General features: G+C 32.7%; 1 protein-coding gene across 1 annotated transcript; it reads right to left on the reverse strand.

Annotated features, from left to right (window-relative positions):
• Positions 1–1,995: 1,995 nt before the first annotated feature.
• LOC123717159 lies at positions 1,996–8,613 on the reverse strand. The gene is made up of 3 exons (XM_045673017.1): positions 8,396–8,613; positions 2,672–2,860; positions 1,996–2,456 (listed from the first exon to the last, which is right to left on the reverse strand). The coding sequence occupies exons 1-3, from the start codon at positions 8,508–8,510 to the stop codon at positions 2,323–2,325; spliced, it is 438 nt and encodes a 145-aa protein (XP_045528973.1). The 5' UTR covers positions 8,511–8,613; the 3' UTR covers positions 1,996–2,322.
• Positions 8,614–27,667: the final 19,054 nt, after the last annotated feature.

Genomic DNA, 27,667 nt, shown 5'->3' on the forward strand with positions numbered 1-27,667 from the left:
ACATTTTCATGACGCGTTTAATTCGTTACAGGCCATGTCTCGTGACTAGTCCTGATACTAGTTATAGTTACAAAAAGACGGTAATATCAAAATTATTCAGAATACAATAATTAACTGCGTTTTAATTATTTTCTTCTCTATAGCATTCATTTCTTTCGCATACTTTCACTTACAAAACGAGTCGCAGTTCTAAATAAAGATAAACGAACATTATTTTGATTAATTGTGAAGTTAGCGACACAACTTTTATCACATATTATTATTGTAAAACGAGATCGTAATATTAAATGTTATATTAGAAGAATTGTGATTTTAACACTATAGTTAAATTTATCGTAAGATCAATGTTTAGATATAGTTGACAATGTTAAAAGTGTATTTATAGACTGTTAATCGCTTTGAAGATTTTTTTATGGTCTGTACCCATTATACTGTAACGAATAAAACCTTGACACGCTATTTACGAAGGAAAAGTTCTGTTAATGACAAAGCATGAACTTTATGAGAATTTCCCAAAGGCAATACGATCAGTGTTTCCAGCTCAATTCTTTTTTCACAGCTTTTAATACGGAGCACTGTTTTCATATTTTTTTAATAATATTTTAACTGTTTTAGGTATTTGTTCGTGCTGAGGGCACAGCGGCATATTTTAAAAACGTCTGAAAACGTCCGCAAGGCGCTGTTCAGTGTTTTCATATAAATGTTTAATAATAGTTTAAATATTTTAGGTATTCGTTTCTGCTAGCCTGTAACACCCAAAATTTCAGAGTTGACTTCAATGTAGAGTTGCGCGAATACTACGAGCCTAGTTTGGTACAAATATGTCAGAATTACTACTTAAATTGAAATTATACTTCGTTACTACTTTTGCTACAAGTAACGATATTTTATTTCCCGTAAAATAGCTTGTTTGCGCTGGCAGTTATAAGCACAATATATTGCACAATTTATTGATATTTAAATATAAATATATTTAACTTATCTTAAAACTTTTTATTGAAATGATCGATCATACACTCGTAAATTGTATGGAGTATAATGTGTACAGACTCTTAGCAGATTTCGTTTCTCACGGTGAATTAGAATATTATTTAATATTAAAATTAATTTATATTTGTATAGATAAATGTTCGTATTATACAAGTACGTAAGTGTTGACAATTATAATGATATATTCTGTATAATTATATGCGATTCATTATTCTCAAATAAAATATTGAGTTAAAGGGTTTTTTTAATTAAAGGGGTTCATCAAGGTATCCAAACCTTGATAACCTTGACAATACATATACATGTGAACGTAAATCATCTGTCAAGTTCTGTGCTACCATTCTTATTTTCAAATGTGGAATCAATGATTGCAACAAATATGATATCAACTAAACTCAATTTTACCAAACAAAACGTTTAATTTAATCTTAAAGTAGAATATCGCTAAAATAATCGCGGTATTGATTGCCTGGGATCAAATCTAGCTCTTAAAATGTTTCAATAGATTACCTTTATATTAGTTTATTTAATAGATCAGTATGCGGCGTTCATCCCTAATGTCGTAGGTTCCGGCTGTGCACTAACGTTTAACAACGACTTTCCGTCTATGTGCGCATTTAACGTTCGCACGAACGGTGAATGAAAACATCGTGAGGAAACCGGCTTGCCTTAGACCCAAAAAAGTTGACGACGTGAGCCAGGCACAGGAGGCTGCTCACCTACTTGCCTATTAGATTGACAAATAATTGCGAAACACTTTGAAAATTCTGAGGGCAGACCTGACAAATTTTGTATCGCCACTGAAATATTTATTTTTTAATAAATTAACTTAAAATGTTACAGTATTTAATCAATTTAACAGGGCTTTAATACTATGAGCCCAGAACAGCTGTTGGTGTCATCCAATTAGCATAAAAAAGTAAATAAAAAATATAATTGTCAGTTAATGAGAATAATTCTCAGGGAAAGAAAAAACAGTGTTAGAAATTTTGTATTTTTTATTGAATAACTTTTCTATTAATATCAATATCACATTTACTTATAACAGGCAGGTATTCAAGTAAAAAAAGGCCGATTTACTTCTAAAAAATAAAACTAATGTTTCTGAAAGAACAGGAAAAGGATGTGTCCGGATTTCAATTGTTCATTGTGCATAGAAACTAGAAAGCGGAAAGTTTTTTCAATTGAAGTTTCGAAAACGCATTAGGAACGGATGTCAGAATTGACAGTTGACAGTATTAACGCGGGGGCTTTTGTCAATTATGAAATTTATTTTTGAATTTCGAAAAACGTTACGAAAAATGTTTGCCGCGTTCTTATCTAAGTCTTAATTTAGGCACTCTTTTTCTCATCTTTCTTTTCTTCTGGGGGAGGAGTTGGGAGTTCAGGGTACTCCAATTTGACGCCATCCTCGCAGGTGAATTGTGGACAACATCCGGGGAAAGGAGCTGTCTTGTTTGTTTTTTCTGTGGAAAGAATAATTTCAATTAGTTTCAAACTGACAATTATATAAAAATATCATAATAAATAATTTATAAAAACAGACGCATAAATATAATTGTTTTGCCGGTAATCGAATTTGGGTTCCGAGTTTCACTGCTTGCCTTACAAAGACCCTTTTTGACATTTATTTTTCACGATACGATTTTTGAAATAAGATCGATTCTCAATTTGTACGAACCAGTATCAAGTTTGCACTTGGGGTTGGCCAATGGTAGAGGTCCACAGTCCTCTACAAGCTCCAACAGCCTTGGGGGCTCGTCTTCGCTGATGACGCAGCTGCTGCGGCCACAGAATGGAGCCAGGTCCCAGGAGTTACCAGGTTCGACGGTCGCGCAACGAGTTGACGCGAAGCAGAGACCGGGAAAATCTGTTTAAAAAACATTATTATAATTAATATTGATTAACATTGACTTGAAAATATACGAATAAAATGTCTGATATTACAAGCTGTGAATAGTTTTTAAAGTGATTAAGATGAAATTTATTAATTTAGCCACAAATATATTATCACATAAATCGTTCTCAAATATTACACATGTATAAATGAAGTTCCATCATTACATCACTATCCTATCCTATTTTGTTTATAAAAGCCTATTTTCCGTAATCTAAGACACACCTAAACAAGTTGGCCCTGATCTAGATTCAAAGTTCAAACAATTACTTAAGACACATACATTTTAATAATATAGTAATTTTCTATATTTAGTTTAAGTCGCAAAATATTATGTTGGGATGTTATATTTGGAGATTTTATAAAATTTAGTAATTTTATTGATATTACGAATGTTTATTTTTGTTATTTAAATGATCACACATATATTTTATCTTTACTAACCCACTCAAAAAGCTTTCTCTTAGTTTCGTACCAACAGAATCTCTGTTATGTCAACTGTCACTTAAATATTACATTTTATTACTACATTATGAGGCACACTCACAGTCGATTATTAAGGTGTTGTTTTATAAAACACGCATCGTTGTAAACCTTCTACAACAGGGTTTTTGAGGACCGTTAAGACCTATCCTATTGTAAGAGAAACTTTAATATAACTCTGCTAGAATGATGCTACAAAGTTCCGCTGTTTATCGTCATTATTTTGTGACTGTTGTAATCGGATCATCGCCTGAAACATAACCCACCATAATGCCGCTGACCTACTTGGAACAATGAGGGAGGTAAGTGACCAATTACACAGTATCAGGTTTTGTGTACAACAATGGTTCGAGTCCACATATGTTACAGATGCGAGACTTAACTGAAATTTGCCATTACTCTGGACTTCAGATTTTGTTTCCATTATATTTATTGCATTTCTTAACTCAATAATTAGTATCATTTTACTTCAATTTGCTATATGTATTACAATCGTATATAATATTGCGTAGAGATTGCGTTTAATACTTTTTGTCGGTGCTACATACATACAATATATAAAGTATATCTCAGTGATATATAGGATAACATTGTAATATTAAAATTACACTCTTAAAAAATTCGATTCTATTTGGCTCGGTTTCACAACCCCCAAACATTTATATACAATATTGTAGTATTTTATTTGGAGCGTTAAAATCTAATTGTTCTTACACAGCTTAAATTATTGTAAAAATGTATCATTGTGATTCAGTACGTATTACAGTTGTGGTGCGTATTCAGAACGCTTTCTTTACTTACGTAACATCGCTTTTACTGAAAGTGAAACTGATTTATAAGTGAGCGTTGCGCTATTGATAAATATAACATAACGTTTTAAAGTTATCGATAAAACTTTGTCCTGATGCAGAGGTATTCGTATGTCACAAATCATACTTTAAAAACCGCTCTCGACACTATATTGAATAATCATATCAAATTCTATTAAAATATTTTTTCTTTGTTAGCCTACCAACTTTTCAGATCTAATATCAATAATATACTTTAAAAACACTCACGGATTCTTCTTTTTGTGGATACTAATCTGGGTTTTAGAACATAGGATTTAATTAACATTGTGAGCTGCTTATGAAGTACTGGATTATGATAATTCTTTTACTAACGTTTTTAATATGTAAACTTATTTCTTGGAAAATTAATATCAATGCATAAAAAAAAGCCTTTAACACAAGATCGAAAGTTAGTGAGTTTATAATTTATTTGGCAAATGGATGAGATTTGTGTATAGGTTTGCAAATTAAATCAAAATATACTTTATTCATAGGTATAAAAATACTTTACCTATTTACTAACAATCTGAAGAAACATATCCTAAACCTATGATAAAAAAGGAAAGTATTCTTCTTGTTAACAATAATTAATTATAAAATTGTAAGTGTTATGTAGAAATTATGAAAATCATAAATGGCGCTCCCACTAGCTGCCCCCGACAGGGAATCCTAATGTGGATCCACTTTATTATGTATTATAAAGATTTTTGTGCTACGAGAAGAACTGGCACTCTCTCTCTCACTCTTTCAAATTGCCAACCTTTGCAGGTTCTTATTACATTACATCATAAAAAATAAGAAATAAAAAAACAACACGCAAACCTGTATCAAGGTGAATTATCAAAAATATTGTGGACTTCCTAATTTGAAATATTATTTAAAAAAATTAAATCAGAACAGGATACAGTAGAGTCGAAATTGATTTTTTTAAACTAATTTTTCATTCTTACTTATTAGAAAAGAAATAAGTTTGTGAATCATGACTCGTCTGGTTTACCAAAACATAAGCCAAAACCGATCGGAAATTCGTGTACATTGTTATTATACTTTCATTAAATTAGCATCTAGAAAAATACGAGGTTATCAAGTAGATTGTGACTCATTCTATATACCTTTTACTGTTAAGGACACCAGGAAGCATGACAAATATCAACGCGCTGTGAATGCAATTATGTCAATTATCAAGTATAATTTAATTGTTATTTTTAAGCGGCAGATAACACGTTATACGTCAATCAAAATATGTATATTATTTTAAGCTTTTAAGTTTACCCAGATTTTACAAGTGAAACACTATATTGTGATATCGAACCTATATCTACTACATAGCTAATTATTATAGATTTATAAAGAAAATTACAGGAAAAATAGAATTAAATTTTAAATATATCTGAAGTTCCTGTTAAAAATGTCTAAGAACATATAAACTAAAATTGATATATAGGTAATCTCAGAGCTGGTGCTTTGCTCAGTCAATAAATTTCGCAATACAGCGAGGAAATGCTGCCAGGTATAGGTAAACACCGGTAAATACCGTATCCAGTTTAATATCCAAAATCACAGTTAAAAGTTTTTATACATTTCTCGAACTACATTAAAAACTACTCATGCTTTTAATAATGACTCTATTACATTTCTGTTTCCATTTACAGTAACAGAATAAAAATCAACAATGCAACATAATTTCCCAAGCGGTTACCCATCATGCTTGCAACATCCGATTACGAAAGATACGTTGAACGAATGTTTTAACAGTATTTGGTTCAATTACTTTTTGGCGTAATTTAGAGACGGAAAACGACCTATAACTCCTGTATTACAATAATGTATTGAATGGTAGTTATCGTTAAAAGTTATTAAAATATTCGTCGCCAAACTTAGTGTTTGAAAATCTGTGGACTTTGACCCCTCTTGGGAAAAGGCTCTTGTCTATCTTTGCCAATAACCCCCCCCCCCCCTTTCCCGGCTGGTTTCTTCCATTGTGTTCTCTTTAATGTTGTAATGCATTATAATTATTTATTCGTAAATCATATCTATTAGACTTTAAAGGCACTTTTTGGCCCTTCCCGAAAAGAGCGTACCCACTCTTAAATGGTTCATGTAACGATGCCTTCTGTGTCCATTTGGCCGATGAGCCAGCTGTTGAATTTTTGTTCAGTTTACGAATCCAAAAACCGAACATCCGCCAGAAATGGAAATCAGATCAAGCACAGAAGCGCAATAAAGATTGACCGATACGGATCCAAAAAAATACTTTCTGTCGGTAATTTATAACAGTAAAAGCAATCTTATAATAGAAAGTAAGCCTTATAAAAACGAAGTCTGTCAAATTGCACGTTGCAATCTTGCTTCACCTTAATATGATTGTACATAGACTATCTTTTAGTAGCTACATACCAACATATGGAACATATTACTATGCCACCACATAAAGACGCTCCTCAATTATTTCCTCAGAGTTCTGCTGTCGAGTTAGCCAGTATCAGAATACCAGAATTTGTAATCGTTATATTTGTTCGTGGTCTTGACAATTTGTGGTTTGAACGAGTCAGTGTCAAGGTGGTGTTCTACAATTACCTTACAGAATCGATATTTTTATTATTATTTTTCAGACAACTTTTTTCCTAAAATACTCTGAATAAGGCTTGTCTTGCCAAACAATGGGTTAAGTAGTTTCAAAAAGATATTTAAGAAAATATTTTTTGTGTTCTATTACTTTTATCTTATCGTACAAACGCAATTTTAAGGAACAAATACGAAATTTTATTTTTTATGAAATATGTAGATATTTATAGATGATAGTATTTAGTATTTTATGTTGCCCAGGTTTTTACTACAGGACCTTGATCATTATAATTTATATTAATCTGTGGTAGATTTAAAAAAATACAGCGCGTTACCACATCTTTGTTTTTGGACAAGCGCAACGACCCGTCACTAGCACACGAGCAGGCTCTATTCTATTCAAATTTTAAATAAATTTTTTTTTCAAACAATTGAATCGCGCTTTTTTCGCTTGGTTTTATTTGTTTTTTATTGTTGCCAGGGTCAAGGTGTAATTATTTGAACGAGTCCTAATGAAACCTATTTGCTTATTTATTTATTCAATTGTAACGTTTTTTTTATTATTTAAAAAATAATACAGTACGTGTACTTCCTATTATGTGAAATTAAAATTCAAAATTTGAATGGGGTTTAAAAAAAAGTAGGAATTTAAACATAAATCTTAGTAACGCGCATCTCCTGGGTTCCATTTCTAGCAAAACCAAAAATTTATTCGGTTTGCAAAGGTAAATTAAATAGAATACGATCTCAATTATCAAGCCTATATTTGAAGAGATTTAAAAATCTTTTCGTTAACTCCAAATGGAGACATAATAAATCGATAATTTTATACTTATATAACTGGTAACACTGGTTTGGTAAACAGGATTACAATCTAGTTCACAAACCAGACTTACTTTTAATCGTTGATATAACAGTGTTATGCAATTATAAGCACAGACTATGTTTAAATATTTTTGAAGTATTTAAACCAGAAAATGCATCAAAATAAAAAGTAGCGAACACTGGCTGGTTTAAAACATCACGGAAATGTATGCAATATGCAAATAATAGAAGTAACGAGCTAAAATTGTCTATTACAATAATAATTACGGCAATTGTATCACGCAAGAGACTAATTATCATTAAGGAGATTTCTCTGTCACTTAACTGTTTGAAGACTATATCATAAATTTTAATTTTACATGGAAAGATTCGTTGTCACTTTCCTTTTCTTTCTAGAAATATCAGAGACGACTCTTAGCGCTAAATCTAACGCCCGTACGAAATTTTATTTTGACATACAGTAGACATGGTCGGGTTTATGAATCTCAAACCTAAAAGTGTCTTTAACTATTAGGCCGTAAAGTAGTAACTCTTTCGATTAGGGTTAAATATTTTGATTAAAAACAAATTGTAATAATTCCTAAAGATGTGCAAATTAACAAAATAATAAATAATATTAAATTTATTAAGGTGATTTAAATTTAAATATCGTGTTTTATTGTGCTTATACACACCAATAATCTTGACAATGAACTTTTCGGAGCTTTATTTTACTTTCACTTTCAATTAAACGAATAAAATAAAATTTAACTCAAATTAATTTAATATGTGTAATATTAGTGATGTAATTATATAAATAACGAACCTCTCAAAACATCAGCAGGGATCAGCCGTTTGAAAGTCTTTGAATCATCATCTTCTTTCTTCTCTTCAGCGGCAAAGGCCAAGGCGAAAACAGCCAAAACAATAAAGTACTTCATTATAACACCTTACGAGCGCCACGCGTCAAAAAAAAGTAATATGTCAAATTTACGCGCGCTTTTCGTCTGACAGCTCCGTGTTGGGCGACTGAGTTGCGCGAACACCTTTCGCTGGGTTTTATTCGGAACTATCAAGAGGGGAGTGAATGTTAGCAAAATGGCGGTTTGCAGGTATTATTTTTATTTTATAACGTTTCAGGGTTGGCTTTGTTGCAAAATACGTGCATCGTGTGAATGACACATGTTTTTTTTTATGTTTCTAGAAGTTTATTATCTAATCGATTACATATAAGTATATGTTTTTGTAAACAGTTTCAACATTATTCACAATTTGATATACTTCCTGCTTAATCATATAAAGTAAAACCAAACTCATTTAGAGTTCTAAAAATGAATGCCGTAGAAATTGTCAATACCCAAGAGTCCCTAAGCGTCACTTTCTACCAGCACGTTCTTTCTCCTTACTTAAAAGTTATTCAAGTCATAAAAGGGAAGTAAAAATAGTCCTCGTCATAATTTACTGTTTCATATGTTTCAGAATCTTTGTTCTTACATCCCGTATGTCATGTCAAAAACGTACATAGATTTCTACTCGACTGAAGTAAGAAATACTAGGGAAGAAACTTTGTTCTCGGAAGGTACTATATTCAGAACATTGGACCTTTTAAACCAATCGACAAACAAGCAATGCTCTTCGGGTGCAAACAATGTTGCTGCGGGTGCGAACTCTGTCCAAATTTATTCATGTAATTTTTTTATATTAAAAAGAGTGGCGGAGAGTTTATGTTCAGTTCTTCTCTTCTGTTCTACGCCTTTCATTTCAAACTGGCAGTAAATGTAAAATTAGAAGCATTTTAACGTTACATTACATTTATGTTTTTGACGTTCATAAGTGTACATTGTACCTATATGAATAAATGGTTTTGCTTTTTTGCTGTACATGTAGGTGCAGCAGCCACATGCGCGGTGGTGGTAACCAAACTCTTCTTGTATCTGATCAGCCCAATCGTCCTGAACAGTAGGTGTGCCTAAAGCTGGTGCAGTTACTGGAGCAGACTCCTCAGCCCACGAAGGCTCGATCCAGTTTTCATGCATCATACCTCTTGCTTGACAGCAATACATACACACTTGTTAGCACAGTTCTTGGACTGTTAAAGTTAATAATTTAATTCAAACAGTTATATACTTAATGCAATATAAAACTTGGAACACTTCCATGTGAAGTTTCGCCCGGTCATCTAGCTTATAGCATACCATAAATATATATCACATAGCAAAGAGTTTTTGTTTTCAAATTTAACATTAAAAATTATTTATTTAATTAACTATTTCCTATTTTCACATTAACTTAATAGTAATACAATAGAAAACATATTTATATAAAAAATTAACTAAAAACATAATACAAACAAAACGAAAAAACATGAAACCTAAACCTCTTTATAACTGATTATAAATAATGCAATTCTCGTGAATTCAGCCAGTGTGCAACTAAGTATATCCGTCTCTCATGCAATAATATTCAGGGTGCGCAAGACACGCGCAAATGGCGCTTCTCTGAGCAAATTTGTACGCGCTCGAAGCAAGCAAGCAATTGTGACCGCTTACCACGCTGAATGCGATTATTTGGCACACGAAGCCCCAGCCTCTCCAAAATTTCATTATTATATTTGCTACCTCTAAGGCCCTTAATAAAATTTAATGTGATTTACGGTCCCTGTTTACCTCTAACTTGTTGTACCCAAGACAAACAAAGTTGGATAAATAACTGGGAAAATAAATTTATTATCTTTGATTTCCGCATTTAAAAAAAACAACTACGTAAACAACTTAAATCGAATGCTTTATAAAAGTCGAAACAAAGTAATAAACAAAAGTTTAGATGACTTTTACAACTATATACCGATGGGGCTACAACTTTGTTACTTCTCAGATCTCTTATGTTAATTCGTCAATGTAATAGGCAAAAAGGTGATCAGCCTTCTGTGCCTGACACATGTTTTCGACTTTTAAGAGTCTAGGGCATGTCGGTTTCCTTATGATGTTTTCCTTCACAGTCCGTGAGAATGTTAAATGCGACAAACAGAATGTCCATTGGTCCTCGAACCTACGACCTTAGTAATATAATTCATATAGGTAGCGAACATAACTTTAAATTTTAATTATTGTAAATCACGTTCATAATGTATAAATAATCATCTAATATTCCAATTCGCTAATCTCAAAATAAATTTCATATTTAACCTTTTTGTATATATCATGTATTGTAAGGGTTGTATATGTATTATTTGTGAATAAAATAAATAAATCTTTAGCAGAATTGCATTTGTTTTATATATGAACGTGATAAACTCAAATACTGCTGAACGTATATGTGTGGCTTTGCATCTGTAGTTATTATGATTCCTGTAAAAGGTTTAAATATATAATTCACTATGATTTAATGTAAATTAACAGATATATAATGGTTCTGTTCAAGCGGCCAAACCTTGTCAAACACGATCACGCGAACGAGGGAAGCAGAACTAATAAATGTTACTTAACTTTTTTATTATTTGTGTGGTCTTTAATTTATTCAATTCGAGAGTTAAAGCTCACTTGTCACAACAATTAATAGCCCATAGACTTCAATTAACATAGTAGTGTTATATATTTTATCTATGACATGACAAATTGTGCACGAATGTACTTTCACGAAAGCGTCAGCATAAATAAAAATAGTAATTTTCAGTGTGGACTGTTCTGTCTTACAGTTTTTTTTTATTGTGGCTCGTATCTATTATATTAAAGTGGATTTGTATCGATTGAATAACCTAATTTGATTATATCTAAAACTCTCTTAACGTACGCTTAAAAACGTTATAAATAATTGTTTGTCTCTTTAAATCGCGTATTTAACAGAAAGAAATGAAGTACTTTGGTTTACCTATAAATAAACTCTAATCGAATTTCGTCTCTTATAAACACTAAATATGTCTTAATTTATATGACCATTTAACCAGCAAAGAACTTGCGAGCCTTCTGTGTGAGTTGTATAAAAATTAAAAATACATCACATTCGAAAAAAATTGCCGAATGGTTCATATTCCCAATGTAATTTATTTGAATAATAATTATAATATTATTTAATCCGCTGACCTTACTCCTTATAATAAAGTCCTTTCTCTTAGTACGTCATTGATTCACAGATAAGCTTTCATAACTCACGCTTAATACAATACACATTTTGAGTTTTAAATAGGTATATTACCCTTTTAAACTAAACCTAAACTTTCATAGTGATTTCTAAACCCTTCTGTAATCGTGGATTTGACTTCTGAGTCTGAGGCAAGTAGGTGATCAGCCTCCTGTGCTTGACTTTGTGGGTCTAAGGTATCCTCACGATGTTTTCCTTCACCGTTCGAGAGAACCTTAAATGCGCACATATAAATAATTGTGCGCAGCCGGAGATCGAACCTACGAACTCAGAGATGAGAAGCGCACACTGAAGCCACTAGGGCAACACTGCTCTTCCTCTGCACAGAAAACCTTGTGAACTACTCTGCGTATGACTTGAGCAGTACTTTTTATGTTTATATCTAACATACAGGGACGAGGCTGAAGGCTTAGTTTATTAGATATATATTATAGCTCTGGAAACATAGTAAAAATATCAAATAAATAATCACATAATGTAGTTATCTACACGTGTCTATATTACGCCTCTTAGTGGTGTGTAAAGACATACTTATAATACGACAAAAATTCTCAGCAGCAACACAGGGTTGTTACAATAGTAATAAAAAGCGTTTTTTTCCTGCAATATCAAATATCCTATTATTTAACACAAACTACACTAATTTTTATCTGGACTAAGCAATAAGCTATTCCCTAGTCAGTTTTCCCTTCTGCAGGTGAAGGTCTCCTTCAAGGTTCTCCAGGTATCTCTGTCATGGGCACCTGCGTGCAGCTCGAGCGGTTTTGATATTTTCATCAGCACATCTTGTAAGCGGTCATCCTCTGTATCGTTCCTCCCCACCACGTATCCCAACTGTTGGATATATCTACATGAAATTATATAATAAGATCCCTTTCTCTTAAACTTTACATTGTCAATGATGCTCTAGAAGCTTTCAACTCTTGCGCAACGAATCCTTTCAATTTAAAGCTTGTACTATCAGCAAAATCATTTAATAAGTTATATTCTTTAAGTTTCTCGAAACCAGCTGTGTCATATGTTTCCTTATGAATAGTGTTATAGAGAAATGATTGAAGAGGTACAAAAAAGTTCCTTAGAACCTGATATAAAAGAAGTTACCTTATCTTTACCCTACGAAGTTCTTGATGGAGGTTTTAGGGTATGACTAACTTCGTTAAGTTAGATCGTTAGTCGTCAGATTAAGCTTTGATCAAATTTAAGCATAATGAATAACGAAAAGGAAAGCGTTACTGAGATAGATTATGAGGCTGTACGTTTCGGACAATTATCACCGCTGCCGGAAACATAACCTTTTTGCCGCGTATTCGACTTGCACTGGCCAGCTTCAAGCTAAAACCTTATTGTATAGTAGTTTTATAATATAGTTGAAATTTGTGCATACATAAGCTGTAAAAACATTTTATCTCTTTCTTATCGATTTTATATGTGTTGAAATTTTTTAAATGGCTGACAATTTGATACCACATTGGGTTGATTTTAATAAGCACGTAGTACAGTCACGATAATGCAGTTAAATGTTCAATGACTTTATTTACAATCTAAAATGTGTCGAAGAGGCCTACACCCAAAAGGGCTACACCCACAGGTGACGAACAACTTTTGATATGGAAATTAAAAACTATTATAATAAAATATTATTATGTAATTCACTTAGAAATTATGAAAATGTTTGTGCATATATATACTATAATGTCAGGACGTCGGCCTTACATAGCGTGTGTCACAAATCCATATAAATAAAAATAAAGCGTAATGTTGCTAAGCTCAAAGTCGAAGGCCGCTTGACCAATTCGAGTTTTTTTTATTTTTATTTCTGGATCTACGAAGGAGGTTTTATTGGACGGAAAAATATTAAAAAGACATTTTTATTTAATTAAAACTTAGGTTTTTAACCCGGAGAAACGATCAATCTTTGGGGTAGTACAACTCGGGTAGTACAATCGTCCATATGTTAGTATGAAGCTCCTAAAAAGGTTGGTTAAATAAAATTAATGAAGGTGAAACGAAGTTTGTGGTCGCTAGTAATCAATAAAAATGCATAATTTTGCGAACTAGCCTTTCTCGTCGCATGTCTTGCTCTAGCAATGGTCTGTGTCCCTTCCACTTTCACCAGCCTTCGGTCTGTCACCCTCCTCTAGTGACAAGCTTAGCCCATCTATGATGCAGCATTCCGAAAATCCTTGAATCGTTCTTAAGTTGTATGGTATCCAATTGTCAAGTGGTCAGTTTAGCGTGTCTATTAGTTAATGTACATTGATTTATTCAAAATAGAGACGTGCATCAAAATGAACTAAACCATTGCCCGCCATGACAAACTGACCGTATAAATATCATTCAGTCTCATTCAACCGCGAACCGACTCTCATTCACTGATTGCAAAAAGTATTGTTTATTCATTAGACAAGGAATTGGTGAATTACATTTAATGCAGATTTCAGTCACATTAAAAAAAATATAATGTTTAATAAAACTAAGAGTAAAAGTCGAGTGACATATCGATCCAGGCAACGTGTGCTAAAAGAAAACTAAGAATAAAACAGGTAAGTGAAGAAAAAAAGGAACTTTAAACAGGTGGTCATTTGGAAGGAAAGGCTAAATTAACCCCCAAGAAGCTTGTTGTGCTTAGCAAAGCAAGACGGTACCTGACTTACCACTGTATAAAGCGAAAATTGTAAACCTTACAACACGACATACGGCGTGCGTCTCTCATCCCTGAGGTCGTAGGTTCCATGCCTGGCTGTGCAGCAATGGACTTTATTTTTATGTGCGCATTTAACATTCGCTCGAACGGTGAACCTTATAGCCAAAAAGTCAACAGACTGTGTCAGGCACAGGAGGCTGATTATCTACTTGCCTATTAGATTGACTGATTGATCATGAAATAGATACAGAAACCTGACTCCTAAAAGGGTGTAGCCACTGATTTGTTTATGAAAAACTGTTATGACTACACTGAGAATATATTTATAATGAAACTAAAATAAAAAGTAAAAAAAATTATAGAGGTAATGAAATTTTCCATCAGGCATCACCGCTAACGAATACTTCCTGACGTAATAAACCAAATAAAAGGTCGTTACAACTGCAGGGCCTTGTTTACCTTCTCGTGTACACTTGGCTAAGCATTGATACATTTAACGCAATGAACAAAAAACTTCATTGTCGAAATACAGTGCAAACTTCCTTCCAGTATGACCTAGAAAATTTTACAGTCTTTGTCATTAATTCAATGAGATATCTTATTTGAATATTTTACTAGGATTATATTAATTCATATCGTCATCATCATCATCATATCATCATAATGTTTAGATGGCAAAGTATTTAGAATCTTCTTAACCTTAGTAATAATAATTAAAAATGGATAAAAGAACCCGCTTCTTATTCGTTGAACGAGGCACCAGCTCTGCAGTCACCAGTACTATCTACCAAAATACAAAAAAAATTGCGCCTGCGCACTTGAACCCAACGTCCAAAGGAGCTAATGGACTATTATTTCCTGAAGTAACATATCCAATAGCAGATCATGACGAGATTGATCACTCTCATCATTCCCGAGTAAATGTTCAATCAAACCCTTCCAGGCGCATGTGGGTTACATGCTCCTGGAAGGCGTGGTGGCTTCCCAACGAACAGACATCCTCGGCGAAGTTAGACTAGCATCCGAAGTGCCCAAGATTGTTGAGCTTCTGGAAGGAGCTAGGCTGGCTACTTTTAGTGAATAGGCTTTCTCGCTCTTACAACTTAATTACTAACATTGATGGAAATATTGATATATCTATATTATATTTACTTACCGTAACTCTGTTTAATGAGGTATAAGTTTCTATTTAGTTTTAGTTAATATTATTACTTTTTGGTTTTTATATGATAGTTGATTTTTTTTTATTTTTTCCCTAGCTAGCTTGCTAATGTTCTAATATAACTGATGTGTAAGTGTGTTAAATTTGTGCTATCATCTTGTATAGTTATGCATACATATTGTTTAAGAACTTACAAATACATAAATAATTAGCCAGGACTTAACGCACCACGGACGGAAAAAAATTATGGAAAAAGTATTCATTGCAGTAATCCATGTGAAGATTGTATATTACTGAATACATCTGAATTCGTGACTAAATTAAGCATTTGAGGTCACGGGAAGCTGCGAGATTTTAATGATAAAATACATTGTTTAGAGTTCAGCGAATGTCATTGTTTTTATTCTTTTGTGATTTTAATTTGGTAATTGTAAATGTGATACTCGCAGGGGAGTGGGATGTGTTGCATGATTTGCTTAAGTTTGTCTATGTTTTTTACAAAACTTTTTTATATATAAAAATACATAAAAATATCAGAAACATATATTAAAAACATTGTAATTATTGTTCTAAATAATACAACAGATGTAAAGTGTAACGATTTAAAAAAAGAATATTGTGTACACTTGTCCGACCTAAAACATGATACATGTTAGGCACAGAGGGCTGATAACCAGAGTATACATAATGAGGTTATAACACCACTAGATAAACACTTAACAAGTACGAATTTAATATACATCTGTAAATTTTAATTATAGGTTAAATTTGTAAAGAATAGCGGTCCGAGAGTTGTACCTTGTTGAACCCTAAAATTAATTTTATCATGTTAATTTGGTCATGAACCCACGGTATAACAATGTTAACAAACGGTGCTTTATCCGCAACATCTTTCCTTTTTTTAACCAAAGACTAAACTTATTACAGACAATAGTTCCTACTATTGTCTGCAATTTTATTATTAATAATATAAGATTAAAAATGGAGACTAAGGATGGATTTGATATTTTAACATCTGATGTGAAGCAAGATGGAAACAGAAGCTTACAAACCTTGGCGATTTAAAAGACTTACTGTGTTGCCAGTTCTTCTCGTGCGTTCCACATTGATTTGAGAAGTCTCAGTAAATGTAAATTTAGTAGATACATTTTTTCTAACATTCATAATGATACATTAGTTGAACAAATAATATTTTTACATTAGTTTAATATATGATATTTTAATGTTAAGTTCCGACCCTGAATCTTATGAGAAGACTGAATGTTAAAATACAAGACAATTTTAACAGGAAGTCATTATTGATAAAAACAAGTTTAGGTTTATAGAATGGTAATAGCATTCATGAGTGTATATAGAACTAAACTAAAGGTATAAAATCATCCATGTTAAGAACCAAAAGAAGTTATGCATGTCTAGATTTAAAATAACAGTTCTTTTTCGTTGTTATTAATCTAAAATTTAAACTTTCTGCAATTATATTGATTCATCACCACGCAATGTTTAACAACTGCCACGGACATTTAACTACATTTAAAGATTAATTAACAAATATAAATGAGATACAATTTCAGCTTCCTGAATTCTTAACATAATTTTAACATTTGTTTCGTAATTACACGTTAATTTATTTGAATAATTAATTACGGAAAGCTAGTTCTAATTTTAAGTTAAGTTAAGAGAACCAATGCTGCACTGAGTGACGTAATAAAAAGCTTTAATTGATATAATAAAATACAATTAGATGTACACCCAAGACTTTTACGTTCAATTCCAGAATTTACTCTATTGCTGTCACCAACAATATTTCCCTAGCTATCACCGGAATGTCTCTCGATTTGGTGACTCATGGCGATCAGTCTTTGTGCACAACTTTTTTATATAGAACAGACGGGGGCAAAAGGCTTACCTGATGTTTAGTGATACCATGGACACTCTCAATGCCAGTCTCCAATCTCTAATTGCCAAATGGTAAGATAATATCTTTTGCAGATGACATTGCCCTTGTCTTCTCTGGCAATAATTGGATTGAGGTGTATAATTCTGCTCAGTCTGGAAAGATTCTTTGGTTTCCTAGGCTGTTACCTATATAATAAATTAAATGAAAAAATTAACATTTACCCACTATCGAAATATGAATGAAAAAAACGGTTACTAATTGGCTGAAGACGTTGAGTTATGATGAAACAGAAGATTTAATAACTGTTACTCTGTAACACACTCACTCGCCCACACACTCACTCGCCCACACACACACAGACACAAACACACATCAAATGTATTTTTACGTCTCCGTTTTCACTATTTTATTTTAGCACTTGCTTATTTTCTTCTATTGTATCTTATGACAATGACCTGACTGTACGTGTTCCGGTCCGGTGGTGGAGAGGCTCAGGTCTCCTGTTACAGAGACCAGTCTCTCACATACACTTCCAAATATTATCATCTTAGTTTAATCATAATAACCTTCTATGTATATGTGAGAGAAGAAATAAAGATTACTATTATTAATGCCAAAGAGACCTTTTAAGAATCTGGTACGCTTTGTTACTTGAAAGGCCCTAAGTTGAATTGTTTAGGAAATACTTCAGTGTGTAGCTTCCACACAGGGGTGGTAGACTCAGTTGTGGAACGACGGACGTCGAAGTGATACGAACAGCTGTCGTTATTGTACCTGCCGGTGTGTCTAGCCTTTATCATTATCATGCTCTTCAATTTTTAATTTTTCCTCCCTGCAACTATATTTATTTCCATACAGGATGCTCCAATGAAATAGGAAATCATAAATATTGTATAATCCTAGCATCATTATTGAGCTCACTTCAGGGTGGATGGACATTTGGCACTCGAAACAATCTTTAATTAAGCAAAATTAAGAACTGTCACGTAAAAAAAAAGCAAACGTTGGTTTGGTGTTTATATAAGATGCTATTTCTAAATTATAAAACTATCGTTTTTTTTATATAGTTAATAATAATTTTGCTAATTTAATTATAATAAATAAATCTCACATAACTTTAAACTTTAATCCTGGCATTTTGAAATAAGTCTGCTTAATAATATATCGATAACAAATAAGTTAGTTTTGCTGTAAATTTTATCAACTACAAAAAGCCTTCAGTTTTTTTTTTGTATTGTTGGTTGGTTATTGTTGGTATAATTACCTTAATCTGTTCTATTTCTCGCCTATTAGTTTTCTTATAAAAAACTAACCTCACCGAAAATTGACAGAGCCGAGTGAAATCGATTAAAACTTAAAAATATCTTATCATCATAGATAAAACTGTTTCTGACATTCTCGGTGCACTGACAAGAAAACGTTGTATATCTCTGTACGCAGTGGATCGGAAAAAGCCGCGAAATTGCATAATATTGACGGACGAAGCGTAACACGCTGTCAAACGGGTAAATACAACAGATGGCGAGCGACACGCATTGTAATTTGATTTCACATTTTGTATAAATAATCCAAAACTAGTCTTAATAAATTCATTAACAACACACAAACATACAAGTATATACAATATTCTTTAAAGTACGAAGAAGTTATAATAGTAATAATTAAAAATTAATAAATTAACGAATTGAAAAGGTTCTGTTCGTGGTGGCCTTTAGTCCTGCCAGGATTTCTTCTTATCGCTATTCTAAGTCCTTGACCGTGGAATGCACCAACTCCGACCGGGCGCCAACTTAAATCTTTAATTAGCATGCACTTTAACCCCTTGGCTCCAGAGTCTCTACTCCAAAGGGAAGAAAATCAAAGATCAAAGGGAACAAAATCAAAGTCCCGTCCACCTATGGATCAAATCGTTCTATCATCAGCGAACACCCTATTATTAGGGATCATCCCATTCGGCCGCTTGTCTACGATTGCCTGTTGGCTCCTAAATGGCTGGAACATTAATGGAGGCAAGAGAGCGGCGTATAATAATATAAAATTATTAAAAATCTGCCTATACTCGTGTTCTATAATAAGGATTACATTAAGTTTTTATAATTATTTCTAATATAATTAAAAGATTTCCAAATACTTCCATTTGTATCTCAGATTCGCTACTATTTTGCAATCTTTGTCCGCTATCTCTTTTCTCTTCCCAGGTTTCTAGTGGGCGTCTCTTTTTTGTGTGTTAAAAGGCCCGGAAAGTTCACATCTTTAAAGTAGAAATTTTTATTTACTTACTTAGAACCTCCTTTATGCAAATAGGGAACGAATAAAGAAAATAATATATATTTTAATATCTATATTTCTAAAATAACAACACGCCATATACTAACTGCCGCTCCTTTTAATTGCTAAGTTTATTATGAAAGTAACTGGAATCACGCCCCGCAATCCACGAGATATTAACGCGATAGTAAAGAAAATTTTATTTTTTTATTTGTATGTTATACGTACATTACAAAATTTGTTTGATTATGTATTATTCAAACACTAACTACCTATTTCTTTTAATTTCAAATTTATAAAAGAAGTCGACGTCCTGTATCAGGCACATGAGGATGATCAACTACTTGCCTATTAGAATGTCAAATGATCATGAAACAGAATTAGGGATAATGACCTCGCGTAATCCTTGAGCGACGTCATACATTAAACAACGGAAAGTTACATACGCACATGTAATATGGCCGCTACCACCTCCTTCAATTAATTATGATTAAATTCAGATTAAACGCCGTGATGGTAGAAGGAAGAAATCATAGCTTCATAACATTAGGCAGTGGACGGGTTTGCGACTGTGGAACAGTTGCTGTACTGACACAGGACAAGACACGCTTCAAGAGATTAACGGCAAACCAATTATGGAGAGGCACATAATGATGTGCAAAGATAAAGTTAATTATGTGGCGTACAAATTATAACACATTCAGGAAGTTCTGAAATATGGCATAAGGTTTGGTTGCTTTCTGGGTCGTTTATATAAACAATGGTATATAAGAATTAAATCTCTCATGAGCTCTCTGTTATCTATTTTAATTTTTAAAACCACTGTATATAAAATAAACCAGTGGCGCTACATCCTCTTAAGCTAGGGCCTCAGATTTATTAATCTGTAAGTAGGTGATCAGCCTCCTGTGCCTGATACACGCCGTTGACTTTTTGGGTCTAAGGCATTCCGGATTCCTCACGATGTCTTCCGTAATCGTACGATCGATGCGCACATGATCGAAGATCCATTGGTGCACAGCCGGGAATTGAAGTTACGACCTCAGCGATGAGACTTGTACACTGAAGCTACTTGGCCAATACTTTTGACCGCGGCTCTACCATTTACAAAATAAATATGTATCATTATTTTATAACACACTTGTTTAGATTTTTCTTCCATTACCTTTATGATCTACCGAAACTTAAAATTAAATTAACTTTTAAATTGGTTCAATTGTTGAATCAATGTATTATACTCAACTCATTGTTTCATTAAAAATAAAATATTAGGTACACTGCCCAGAGACAATTTTTTTTTAATTTTTAAATTTTATTCTATTGATTAATTATTATTATTACTATGACGCTTAAGAATATTGTAAATATTGCATACATGTTTCTGTGTTAGAAATAATATATATTTTGTATCTGTAAAAGTTAAGGTAGATTATGTTGCAAACGAATTAGTATTAAATTGCCCAAGAGTCGCAGACATGACGTCTATACTTTGTGGTCATTAAAACCTGTCACACATAAGCGACGCGGATCGTGTTTAAGCGAAAAACTTTTCAGCTCGTTTAGGCAATAACGTTCGGCAGATTTCTTTTTATATTCATCAGATTTATATTTATTTTATATTCGCTATTCACGTGGTATAAATTGGATAAACATGCCATCATAAAATATTCAACGTTATGAACTTTTTAGGTTATATTTTAATTAATAGATAACAAAATTTCCTAGAAATTAAATAGTTACTATAAATTTCTAGATATTTTTATAATTCTACCAGTTTTTTGGGCTTTAGTTTATATTCATAACTACGTCTATGTCCTTGAACATGTTGGGTGTTAAAAGCAGTACATTATTGCTATTTTTTTTGCAAAAGTATTTAGATTTACAATTATCTCATACTTATAAATTACCAAATCTTACTGCTGTTAAACGACTACACAAGTAATTTTGACTTTAGGTAATTTCTTTTCACGACTTTCTGGACTGGACATTCACGTAATTTTATTTATTACCCTATCAAACATTGTCAGTATTAGGGCACAATTTATGTATCATATAACTGGTTGGTTGAGAGGCCAGTCATTGATTCATAATAATGTTATTTATAACTTTTTTTAATGTGTTACACGATACACGATAAGTTAAGTTCCGTTGTATATAAAGCATTTCACAAATTTTACGATTATTTAAATGATTCTACTCTTTAGTAGTAGGAATTAATTTGCTCCAGTTTGTATGACTCAAATTAAAAAGAGTGGCGGAGAGTATCTTGTTAGTTCTTCTTGCCCGCTCTAAGTAACCCCGTGTACTGTACTTGGGTACCTGTATGAATAAAGTTATTTTGAGTTTGAGTTTATAGTCACCTTCCATTGTTTAAAAACGCTTAAGCCTAGCGTATTTCCCTCTGTTCTACCGACCACAATGAGTCACGACAGTGAAAGTGTCCGTCGATGACGTCATACAGCTCACATCCCGATACAAATGTCACAAGATTATAACCCTGCTATACAGTCTGTATAATTCCATTACAAGTTAAGTATAAAACCTAGGCGTAGAGATTTATTTCGAAGGAATCTTAGAATGTAATAATTAAATAAAATTTCGAGAGTATCATTTTACTTTTAGATAAGTGTTTCCTAAACTATTTTGTGACATGTGACCTTAGTCTTCCTAACATTCTTATGATCCCAATGAACATACATAATTTTTAATATCAAAAATTGAATTGCTTACAAATTAAAATTACAAAATAAGTGAGAAAACTTAAATGATTATTTTAGGAAGAAGTTAGTAAATTGTTACACAGTAAGTAGATTTTAAATCATATAATAAATAACTGAAAATACAAATATTTTTTTTCAAACGTGTGCGTGTACACACGTAAGAAGTGAAACTTCTTTATGACCTTATTTTTCGAAAAATGATCTACTATATGCAACTTAAGAGAAATTTGTTAAATAACATTAAATTAGATAAAGTTTAACAAAGGCTTTTATTATCATAGACATGAATACAAATAATACAATTATTTCATTTTACCTTATTACTACTAAGATTATTACAGAATTTCATTAATTGTAATAGAATTATTACTGTCATTGTTATCGTTATTATATATTTTTGATATTAATGTCTGCGATTCTCTTTGAATCAACCGTGGGAAGGACAAGAAAAAGATGGCGCGTAACGGAATAATATGACGCGTAACGGAATAATGTGCCACATAACCGAAAAATGTGACGGTAAATTTTTTATAACGCCAATAAAGAATATTCACTTCAAAAATAATAAATTTTGCAAACAATAAATTTGTCCCCTGCGCCGAACAGGAGTGTGGGTCCCACGTTGGGAAATGTTTCAGATAGTTGTGTATCATCATTGTCTCAAAGAATCTTTAAGTGATTGGTTGTTTCGACTTCTACACAAATAAGTCTAGGTCACGGATTTATCGCATGGACAGGCACGGACACGTTTGAGCGGGTTTGCGACGTATAAAAAAATATTACGTGACATATATTTATTTTCTCTATGACACTATAAGGCCAAATCACGAATTTCTCGGTTGAACACTCACTCGTACGGTGAAGATCGTAAACAACCAGCAAACCGACTCATAAATCGGTTTGATTCAGACTCAGGACTGATCTCCTACTTGCTTCTAAAAATACGATTACGAAACAGAAACTTTGAGGCCAACACCAAGGGTTTTATACAGTTAAAGAAGCCTCAAGCAGCCTGGAACCTGGAGCAGCAATCTAAGTTCCCAAAATTCGTGTACAAGTAGATTTACATAAGAATTCCTCCCATACGTACGATAATAAAAATAAAAGTGTGTGTAAGTTTACAGAAATTGGTTAAATAAGACAAAGTTTAACAAAAGGCTCTTATGTATAGATATGACTAAAATAATACAATTATTTCATTTTACCTTTTTACTACTAAGATTATTACAGAATTTCATTAACTGTAATATAATTATTACTATTATTGTTATCGTTATTATATATCTTTGTTATTAATAGTTTCGAATGTCTTAGAATCAACAGAAAGGGGCAAGAAAAAGATAGCGCGTAACGGAAAAATGTGACGGTATTTTTTTCCGACGCTGATAAAGAACTTTCACATCTAATAAAACATTCGTATTAACGGTTTTGAACTTATTTGACTTTCATGTTATTAGATTATAATTGACAGTGGCAGTTGACACTAACGCCATTTTGATTTAAAATTACTCTTAATAATAATGACATCCTCATTTGTAGATTCAGTAATATTGGCAAATCGAATAAACAACAGAAAACGTTTTAAATTGATATGACTTTGACGTTAATTTATGAGTTCTGTGACATATAATTACAACGGCAGCTGATACCTGCGCCATTGCTCCGACATATATAATGTGATATCCTTTAATAAAATAGATTGGTAAATACCTATAATATATAGTGCACGAGACATAATAAACTTGGCGATTAAAAAAAAGTGGCGTAGAGTTTATTGCCAGTTCTTCTCTTCCGTTCTACGCCCTTGATTTAAGAACTGGCAGTAAATGAAAAAAATAGAACCATTTAATGTATATTTCTTTTTTATTGACGTTCATAAGTGTACATTGTGTTACCTATATGAATAAATGATTTCTTACTTTTGACATTTTTACTAACCCAGATGCCCTATTAGCTTCAGCGAGTGACTCTCAGGTCGTAGGTTTGATCACCGGCTGTGCTCCTATGGACTTTCTTTCTATGTGCGCATTTAATATTCGCTCGAACAGTAAAGGAATCATTGTCAGGATGGCCTTAGATTCAAAAAGTCGGCGTGTGATATGCACATAAGGCTGATCACCTAGTGGCCTTTTAGAGAGACAGACTATGAAATAGATAGAGATATTTGAGGCCTGACCTAAAAAGGTTGTAGCGCAACTGATGTATTTATTTTATTTTCCAGTAACAGAATGTTTGTTCGGTGAGTACACCGTAAACGATGACATGTACCTATAAAATTGTTTATGATCAGAAAATTGCCCCATTTTCAATTGAGGAGTTCCTTTACAGCGATTTTTTGTAACAAAGGTTTTGATTGCGGTTTTAATATCAGCTCGCCTTCACTAACATATTCGTTAAAAGCTTAGTCTAACGTAACTTAATCTACGATTAAAGTTTAATCGTATTTTTCCATGTCTGCTTTCTAACCTTACACAATCAGTGCAAATGCTCAATTATGGAGATTAATTAGCTTGCTCTACATAGACAGTAATGTAATACAATCTTCTAGAATGTTCTCACTTACGTATGTTATATTAGCCATAGTTATTTAAACAAAACTAATAGACAAATACAAACTTAAATAAATACTTTTGTGTCTTTTGTCACATGAATCACGACAATTTTAGATACGTTTTACATCAGTTAATCCGGAAGTTAGGGATACAATGTCGATAGGTAATGTTTATACAGTAAAAATAAAGGAAGGCTGAGCTAAGCGAATAGAAACGGGAAATGAATTCCATCCCCAGGTTTAAGCGCTGTCCCATTAACACTAACACTGCCAGGTGGCTAGCGAGTGCGTAGCTGGTCTTTTAAATTAATAATGTAGTGCAGTTTTGACTTACTTGCTTTTTTATACGAATATTAGGTACTGGGACGTTTAATATCTGGTCTGGTATATTTATTATATACAGACGATTTTATGTGCTTTACAAAGCAGAAGATAGAGGAAAGAAATCGTGCTTGATGAACATTTTAAAGTGGACCACCATCACAACCGCCGAGGAGGTGTTAGACTTGTGCTAGATTTCGACGAATTCACGCTAAAACATAGTATTTACTATATCATTATTTAATCTGCTTGGTTAATGTACCGGTTATAACCTCTTTAAAGCTTAAATATTAAGTGGCTATGATTTTTAGGTTACTATACATATCCTATGTTCTTGTGGTAGTGGTAATGGGTTCGCTCCCAATCGGGATGAGCACATTGCCATGTGCGGAAAGATTATTAATGGAAAATGCAGCTGTGTCATTGTTAAGTGCCTATCTACCCGCTGTTTTACTAGAATTCTTTTTGCTTAACAAAAAGGACAAAAATCTATTCAATCTAAAACTGAAAGTGTATTTTTAATGAATTTTTATTTCTGTATAATTGTAATGTGTTTTAGAAAAGACAGTTTATAGAGTATATATGTTATGTGTTGAACTTTAATTAAATAAAAACAACACAGCTTTAAAATAATGACACCTACATTACATGTCGTTTTGGCTTCACTTGAGATTATTTAGAATGCTTTTCTGTTTACAAAAACGAACCTAAATTTGTATTTATACCTTTGCCTAAATCTTTATTTAGAAGAAGCCTTATCGTGATTACATTATGAATTGTGAAACTTTGGTCACACTTATTAAATAACAAAGTCAAGATTATAATAATTCATGGCGATTCAACAAGCGTAAAGTTACGACATTGTCTTTTAAATTCCCAAGTACTTCCGATGGAGGGCCCTAGAACGCAATGTTTTACATTTAACGCACAATAATTTCATTGGATGTCATGTGGGCGTAGTAAATTTTTTTTGCATGGGGTGAAATCGCCCTGTCCTCTAGCTTTGTGCGGCTGTACAAAGACCGTTGATGTTTTGGGCGGCTCATAAACGGTATTTTACTCTTAAGTATAAATTTTTGTCTAAAACGTTTAAACCCGTAGAATAGTATATCTCATATTGTAAAACAAAACAATCAAACGTGCGTTTTATGCATGTCCCATCCAAGTCGCAGCTAAAGTTATTGCCTGCTATTTTTTGCAAGGTTATATTTTATACTTGGCTTTAAATGTTGTGTAGTAGATGACCTCAATTTTATAATTCAAAATCAAATCGTAGGTACTCTGTATTCATTAAAATCTATCGACTGTGTAACAAACGAAGAAGAAGCCACTAATTATCCAACTGAATTTTTAAACTCCTTGGATGTGCCTGGTTCATCAAAGCCTAAATTAGTTCAGCTAAAAAGTAACACGACATTCATTGACTGTTAGGCGGTACGAAGTTCGACGGGTCAGCTAGTAAATGTATATTTGCCTAGTGCCACCAAACAAGTCTTGCGGAGAAAAAAATAACTAAATTTGACAAGTCAGCCATGTTGTTTAATGTCTGTGGCGCGTGGGAATGCTGTCCATTTTTTTGAAACTTAGTAGTTACAAAACTCAGAAGTCTTTTACGATAAAATCTTAAGGTAAAAGATTTTTGGGAAGCAGAAAGAGAAACCGGAGGCGTTCTGATCTCATTAAATATTGTTCGAGCTCGATTCGGAGTAATGATAGGTAAATTTTAGGGTTGCCGGCAAATTGTTAGTTACCCAAAGAATGGGAATAATGAATAAACATTTACTTTTGTTGAACATACAAATACAGTTAAACCCGCTTAAGACGATTTCTCAGGGACCCTACCAAAAACTCGTCTTAAGCGAGAAAACGTATTATGCGGCATAAGAAAAATAAAACGTACTACATACTATTATGTATTATGTTCTAATTTTGGTATACATAGGTATTAAATTATACATTTATGAATTACATTAAATACGTAGTGTAATTATAATTACATAATTTAAAATAATCACTTAATTTGGTTTGACAGAAAGATTTTCTTACTGGGGGCTCGCGTTAGAGCGCTCAGTTAGACCTTTTGGCTCGGGCATATTAAACGGGATGACGAATCGTATTAAGCGTTAAGAAATGTATGAAAATATGTCTCAAGTTGCAGAGACTGGCGTAAAGAGGCGTATTATGCAAGAAATCGTATTAAACGTGATCGTCTATAACGGGTTCTACTGTAAGTATGTCGTATTTTATTGTTTTCTAGAGTTCTCTATTTTGTCAAATTCATATGGCCGTAGGAGCGTGAAATGACTCCTGGGTAACGACCAAATCCATCAACCATAGATATAGATAGAGACTTTGGCATTGGAAGAATTCGTCAGAAAATTGCCCCACTTTTAGAAAT

The sequence above is a fragment of the Pieris brassicae genome, chromosome 12, assembly GCF_905147105.1.
Source record: "Pieris brassicae chromosome 12, ilPieBrab1.1, whole genome shotgun sequence".
Taxonomy (NCBI): domain Eukaryota; kingdom Metazoa; phylum Arthropoda; class Insecta; order Lepidoptera; family Pieridae; genus Pieris; species Pieris brassicae.